This window comes from Pristiophorus japonicus, unplaced genomic scaffold (assembly GCF_044704955.1).
Source record: "Pristiophorus japonicus isolate sPriJap1 unplaced genomic scaffold, sPriJap1.hap1 HAP1_SCAFFOLD_3637, whole genome shotgun sequence".
Lineage (NCBI taxonomy): Eukaryota > Metazoa > Chordata > Chondrichthyes > Pristiophoridae > Pristiophorus > Pristiophorus japonicus.
In genome coordinates, this window is record NW_027253474.1 from 1 (window position 1) to 7,500 (window position 7,500).

General features: G+C 41.5%; 1 protein-coding gene across 1 annotated transcript in view; it reads left to right on the forward strand.

Annotated features, from left to right (window-relative positions):
- Window positions 1–2,525: 2,525 nt before the first annotated feature.
- The window catches only part of LOC139250282 (protein MON2 homolog), a gene marked incomplete at both ends in the record, with an annotated part of 11,380 nt that continues 6,405 nt past the window's right edge, over window positions 2,526–7,500 (forward strand). Inside the window, 3 exons of the mRNA XM_070872773.1 lie at window positions 2,526–2,704; window positions 5,486–5,598; window positions 5,700–5,804. Of these exons, the coding sequence (XP_070728874.1) occupies window positions 2,526–2,704; window positions 5,486–5,598; window positions 5,700–5,804 (397 nt within the window). The remainder of the gene's footprint in view (window positions 2,705–5,485; window positions 5,599–5,699; window positions 5,805–7,500) is intronic.

The window sequence follows — 7,500 nt, forward strand, 5'->3', positions numbered from 1 at the left end:
GTGGTGAACTGAATGTAATAAGAACATTGCTATCCAGTGACCTCTGGTTAAAAGGTGCAGATGTGCAGACATGGGTAAGGGCCGGGTTAATTGTGGGTATGGTGTCTGCATGATTCAATAATCTGTACTCTGTGATGATGAGTCCACAGGAGGTGATTGGCAGTGTATCTGGGCTTCTACCACTTCTGTAACACACGAGTCACTGCCCAGGAAGGGGTGGGAGAAAAAGGTCAAAATCGGCATTTGTGAACATTACACTATTTTTGTGAATTGGTTGGTCTTTTGATTCACTTTTAATACCCATTATTAATACTAAATACTCCCAAACTAGGTAGCGGATGAGTTAGATGTAGATTAAGGTTCCCTTTACTCTGTGAAATAGTGTGATATTTCCTGTTCCAATGCCAAACATCCTGTGGTGTGCCTGAGTTCAAAAGATAGCTTTGAACCACAGTGTTTTCCTCAAGCACAGCACACCTAACTTTGCCTCATCATTGACGGGCCATAGCTCAGCAACATTGTGCCTGAAGTGGATAGAATTTGGACAGTTCAACCTTTTCTTTTGCCTTTCGCCCTCTTCTCAGGATAGCAATTCATCCTCGAGTATGGTCCCAGGACACTAAGTGTCCTTGCTCAAGTGGTCACCTTCATGTGTGAGCCTAGACATTAAATGTCGATAACATCGGTGTCATCCAACTCTGGATCAGTTCCTATGGAGTGGAGGGTAGCCAATGTAACCCCACTTTTTAAAAAAGGAGGGAAAGAGAAAACATTGGTAGTGGGTAAAATGATGGAATCAATTATTAAGGATGTCATAACAGCGCATTTGGAAAATGGTGACATGATAGGTCCCCAAGTCAGCATGGATTTGTGAAAGGGAAATCATGCTTGACAAATCTTCTGGAATTTTTTGAGGATGTTTCCAGTAGAGTGGACAAGGGAGAACCAGTTGCTGTGGTGTATTTGGACTTTCAGAAGGCTTTTGACAAAGTCCCACACAAGAGATTAATGTGCAAAGTTAAAACACATGGGATTGGGGGTAGTGTGCTGACATGGATTGAGAACTGGTTGTCAGACAGGAAGCAGAGAGTAGGAGTAAATGGGTACTTTTCAGAATGGCAGGCAGTGACTAGTGGGGTACCGCAAGGTTCTGTGCTGGGGCCCCAGCTGTTTGCATTGTACATTAATGATTTAGACGAGGGGATTAAATGTAGTATCTCCAAATTTGCGGATGACACTAAGTTGGGTGGCAGTGTGAGCTGCGAGGAGGATGCTATGAGGCTGCAGAGTGACTTGGATCGGTTAGGTGAGTGGGCAAATGCATGGCAGAAGAAGTATAATGTGGATAAATGTGAGGTTATCCACTTTGGTGGTAAAAACAGAGAGACAGACTATTATCTGAATGGCGACAGATTAGGAAAAGAAGAGGCGCAACGAGACCTGGGTGTCCTGGGTGTGATAACATTGGTGTCATCCAACTCGATCAGTTCCTCTGGAGTGGAGGGTAGCCAATGTAACCCCACTTTTTAAAAAAGGAGGGAAAGAGAAAACATTGGTAGTGGGTAAAATGATGGAATCAATTATTAAGGATGTCATTGAAGGTTGGCATACAGGTACAGCAGGCGGTTAAGAAAGCAAATAGCATGTTGGCCTTCATAGCGAGGGGATTTGAGTACAGGGGCAGGGAGGTGTTACTACAATTGTACAGGGCCTTGGTGAGGCCACACCTGAAGTATTGTGTACAGTTTTGGTCGTCTAACTTGAGGAAGGACATTCTTGCTATTGAGGGAGTGCAGCGAAGGTTCACCAGACTGATTCCCGGGATGGCGGGACTGACATATCAAGAAAGACTGGATCAACTGGGCTTGTATTCACTGGAGTTCAGAAGAATGAGAGGGGATCTCATAGAAACGTTTAAAATTCTGACGGGTTTAGACAGGTTAGATGCAGGAAGAATGTTCCCAATGTTGGGGAAGTCCAGAACCAGGGGTCACAGTCTAAGGATAAGGGGTAAGCCATTTAGGACCGAGATGAGAAACTTCTTCACCCAGAGAGTGGTGAACTTGTGGAATTCTCTACCACAGAAAGTTGTTGAGGCTAATTCACTAAATATATTCAAAAAGGAGTTAGATGTAGTCCTTACTACTAGGGGGATCAAGGGGTATGGCGAGAAAGCAGGAATGGGGTACTGAAGTTGCATGTTCAGCCATGAACTCATTGAATGGCGGTGCAGGCTCGAAAGGCCGAATGGCCTACTCCTGCACCTATTTTCTATGTTTCTATCCCCCAACTTGGTACTTTTTCAGCGTTTGCCTTCCCCAAGGTGGAGGTACTGAGGCCAAATTGATGCTTAAAGAACATTGTTACAAAGTAAAACTGTTGAAGATTTAGAATGCGTTTAGGCACAGCTGAGTCCTTTGTACATTGCGTTGGGATTTGTAATTGTTCCCTACAATATAAAATAGATTGAATACAATATATACATATGTACAATTTTTTTGAAAAAAATGATTTTGTTTTTACAGCACGGATGAAACTGCCTCGGAAAACATTTTGAAAGCAGAAATGACTATGGCTTCTCTGTGTGGCAAATTGAGTCTGGTTACGCCAAGGGATGCCTTTATCACTGCCATTTGCAAGGCTTCCCTGCCCCCACATTATGCACTGACTGTTCTGAATAGTTCTTCTGGTGGGTTTCATAAAAGTGAGTAGCTTTTACATATTGCAGATTTTAGATTCTCATTTAATTGATAAGATTAAAGTTTTTAAAATATTTTTAAGGGAGAGGTTGTAGCAAATTACTTTCACATTGCTGAAGTTTGTCTGAGATCATATATTATACAGGTACTGTGATTTTGTTAGAAATGCAACTGCAGGCAGCTTCATATGGAATTAGCTCCTGTTCTCACTTAGCTTCCAGCTAAGAGATTTTTTTTCTCCAATATGTGGTGGTTTTCCTCTGAGATCAATGATGAAGTCTTTTGCAGTAAATTAAGTCATCCTTCTTGCAATGATTGTCGCTGTAACTTCGTGGAGATATTGATTGAATTGTTAATTTTGAAGTACGTCATTGGATTCAGTTAGTAAATGCACCATCTGTTATGGTACTGAGTTATATGGTCACGAAAGACCCCCACTCTGCACTGAGGTAGCTGATGTCTGCTTGGCGGGGGGGGGAGTGGGGGATGCGGAGCAAGTACAGTTGGCTTCAGTGTCCCATGGGCAGGAAGGGGATAAAGCATTAATAATCACTGCTCCTGGTCATTTTGCTGGAATGCCCATGTGTGTGAATACTAGGTTGCAAAAACAGGAGGCGGCCATTCAGCCTTCCGAGCCTGTTCTGCCTGCTATTCCTTTAGATCATGGCTGATCTGTACCTCAATTCCATTGACCTGCTCCATATCCCTTGATGCCCTTACCCAATAAAAATTGTATCTACCTCAGTTTTGAAAATTTCAATTGACCCAGCATCCACTGCCTTTTGAGGGAGACAGTTCTAGATTTCCACTTGCCTTATTGTGAAAAAATGCTTCCTGATTTCATCTCTAAATGACCTAGCTCTAATTTTAAGACTATGCCCTTTTTTCTGGATTCCCACCACCAGAGGAAAGCATTTCTCTGTATCTACCCTATCAACTCCTATAATAAAGTTAAACACCTCAATTAGATCACCCCCATAACTATTATATGCAATCTGTTCTCAGCCCTTTAAATTCAACCTTTTGAAGTCCTGGTATCGTTCGACTGAGTCTATGCTGTATCCTCCAAGGCCAATGTATCATTCCTGAGGTTCAGTGTCCAAAACTGAACACAGTACTCCAGATGACTTTAAGCTTGACTATGATGCCTTATGTGGTTGAACATTGCTGATGCTCGCACATGAGTACCATGAGTATCTGATGAACTGGACCTCAGCACAAGTCCCCCCCACCCCCAGGAGAGATGGGAAGAAAACTGAGAACACTTGTCATCTGACTGATGTGACAAACTGGTAGTGAAGTATTTTTGTGACTAAATAATGTGAATATCAGCATTTGGTTGGAACACAATTCAGTCATAATTAGATCAGTAAATTAGATTTAATTGATAAGTATTGGGACTTAAGTTAGCTGTGATTAGAAACCACCAAAGATGGCTGGATCTTTAAGACCATGTATAGTATTCATGTAAACAGTGCACTGTAGGAATCACATTGTTTCAGGATTCTTGTGGCATATTTAAAGCCACTAGCCCATTTTCTTGTTGAATTGAAAAGTTGTTGCAATTACATTGCTTCCACTACAGACATGCCCAGCTCTGTAGCCCTCATAAGATTGTAGCCAGATTTCATTACTGAGAGTGATGGCATCTATGAAGACTTTGTATTTAAATTTCCCTGAACTGTGGATACAATGGTATAAATATTGTCATGGCAATAGTGAGCCAAGAATCTTGAGTTTCCAAGATTCTATAAAAGGTCATTAAAATGTAGCAATTTGCAAGAGATAACTATAAATTCGCTCTGTTTTTCCTCATGCTTGCCTTGTCAATTTGGAACACTTCACACAGACATGCTGTTGCAGTAAAAACCCTGAGCTGCTCCAAACAATGTCAACTTCCTCACGACTCCATGGACACATCGGTTGGTTTAGGCAGAGAGTCGCTGAGTGGTACTGACTTGAAGGGTCCAAGGGCTTGACCCCTGGAGAAAGCCAGTCTTAGTTGGAGAAGCAGTGCAGACTCTGCAGTTGGCCTCATTGAACTTGGGGTAGGGTGGGGCAAATCATCCAGAGGTCCTGCTCATCACCATCCAGAGACCCTTGCTGGAGGTGCACACTTGTGGGGTTTTGGACAGGGACAGGTTTGGACTTCTTTGCAAAGCTTCTTGTTGTTGAGTCAGTACCTTCGAGAGGCGAGGCAACAATTGTTGAAGGAAAATATAAAAATTAACATTTCTTTTTAAAAGGTAAGATGCCAAGATAACAATCAGTTGAAACACTCTAAGTCAGATTATTCGACCTGTGGTGGTAATTGTGTTGAGGTGATTTTAAAACAGCTGTATTCTGGACAATTTCACATGTTTTGTAACTTGAAGATATATCAGGACTTCAGTTCCCCTACATATAATATGTTCTTGGAGGACTTGACAGGGTAGATGCTGAAGGGCTGTTTACCCTGGCTGGAGAGTCTAGAACTAGGGGTCATAATCTCAGAATAAGGGGTCGGCCTTTTAGGACTAAGATGAGAAATTTCTTCACTTGAGGTTGTGAATCTTTGGAATTCTCCATCCCAGAGAGCTATGGATGCTCAATCGATGAGTATATTCAAGACAGAAATTGCTAGATATTTGGATACTAAGACAATCAAGGGATATATGGGGATAGGGTGGGAAAGTGGAGTTGAGGTGGGAGATCAGCCATGATCTTATTGAATGGTGGAGCAGGCTCGAGGGACTGTATGACCTACCCCTGCTCCTGTTCTTACATTCTTGTGTTCTCCTTTCTAGCATACTCCATTCAGGGTCAAAGTGTGCAAATGATCAGCCCATCGAGTGAATCACACCAGCAGGTGGTGGCAGTGGGTCAGCCGCTCACTACTCAACCCCAAGGGACTGTTATGGTAAGGTACCTTTTCTCATTTAAAAAAAAAAATACTTTGGCACAGTACATTTCAGTTATTCATTTAACACAAGTAAAATCTTTTTTCTTTTTCTTCTCCAGTTGACTGCAAAGAATATTCAGTGCATGCGAACATTGTTGAATTTAGCTCATTGTCATGGATCGGTGCTTGGAACATCATGGCAGCTTGTTCTGACCACTCTACAGGTACGGTAAACCTCTTCTCACTTTATCTTCAATAATAATGAGGTTTGTACTTGTTATACATTGGCATTGTTCTGCTTTTGTTTGCTTCAATAGCTATACTGTAATTTTCTGCATTTAGTGTACATGACGTGTAAAAGTTACCATGAAGTGTGAAGTGCATATGTGTGTGAGGCTCATCTCCCAATCCAAAATGGAGTCCTTTGGATGAGACATTAAATCAACACTCTCATTTATATGGTTAGAGGGATGTTAAAGGTTCATGAAGAACAGGGAGTTCGCCTGGTGTCCTAGTCAATGTTCCCGCCTCAGCCAACACCACCCGAAAATGGTTAACTGGTCATATTTGATTGTGGGATCTTGCTATGGCCAAAGTGGCTGCCATCTTTGTCTACATAACCAAAGTCGCTGCGCTTCAAAGTAATTCTTTATGGGGTAAATTCAGCAATCCCATGTTCCCAGCAGGGAGCCTAGGTCAGAGAGTCCATGTTAGTGTTGTAGTGTTAGCTGTCCCACGCTCCCATTGTGTAAGGCTCCCCACTGGGAGCACTGAGTTTATATGCAGTCCCTTAAACATTTCTGGGAAACATGAGTGTTATCTAAATACAACAGATTATCTGGTCATTATCACATTGCTGTTTGGGGGACCTTGCTGTGTGCACATTGGCTTTTGCGTTTCCTACAACAGTGACTACACTTCAAAAGTATTTCATTGGCTGTAAAATGCTTTGGGACATCATGAAAGGTGTTGCATAAATGCAAGTCTTTCTTTTACATGCAAGGGCAGTAAAGTAGTTCTGGATTCTACAACTAGTTTGCTGCAGTTAAATATATATTCAGCATCTTGTCTCCCAAGATTTTGTTAGCTGTAAAATTGTAGAGCTGTAGTTCAGTGCAATTTGGCAGCTAGTAGCCATCCAAATGTTCAACATTTTGAAAGCATTCACTTCACACTGCAGGGGTAAGAATGGTGCAACGTAAGATTGTTTTTTTAAAATCTAACTCAAAATCAAATTGAAATGAAGGGGGTAGCACTTAAGCAATTCCATACATATCATAGATATGATTCAGTAGTACTGGAAGATCAGGGACACAGATCTGATGGAGTTAAATTGATTTGAGGAGACTGATTAGAGAGGAAGGCGGCTTCATTCAAGAGATGTAAAATTGCAAAGAAGCTATAATGGGAAGATTGAAGGGTAAGAAAGGTGGAATGCGACACTGGTGAAGACCACAAAGGGTTTCTTAATTTAAGAGGAAGTGGAGGAATCAGATGCAGAATCTTCCCCCCTGCCCCGGGCCAAATTGCTATATATAGCAGCACCGAATGTGCAGATTGAGAAAGGACATACTGAACTATCTGTACTCTGAAAGTCTCATAACTTTTGGGATTGTGATTTTGTCAGTTTATGTGGAAAGAACCTTTTTAGCTCATTTAATCTTTACAAACTGTAATTTTAGAGATGTGTAAAAATAAAACATGAGAGTATAGTGTTTCTTCCGCTTTAACTCATAAGGACAATTTGTAATGTGGTTTTAATTTCCTCTGAGTTTGAATTCGAGTTAGTATTTACCATAGATTGGTTTATGTTGCTATGCTTCACGTACTTATTGCAGGGTACAGCAATAAAGTCCACCTTAAAGATCAGAACTTAAGTACACTAACTTGCTAATGATTAGAAAATCGATTGAATTAGTA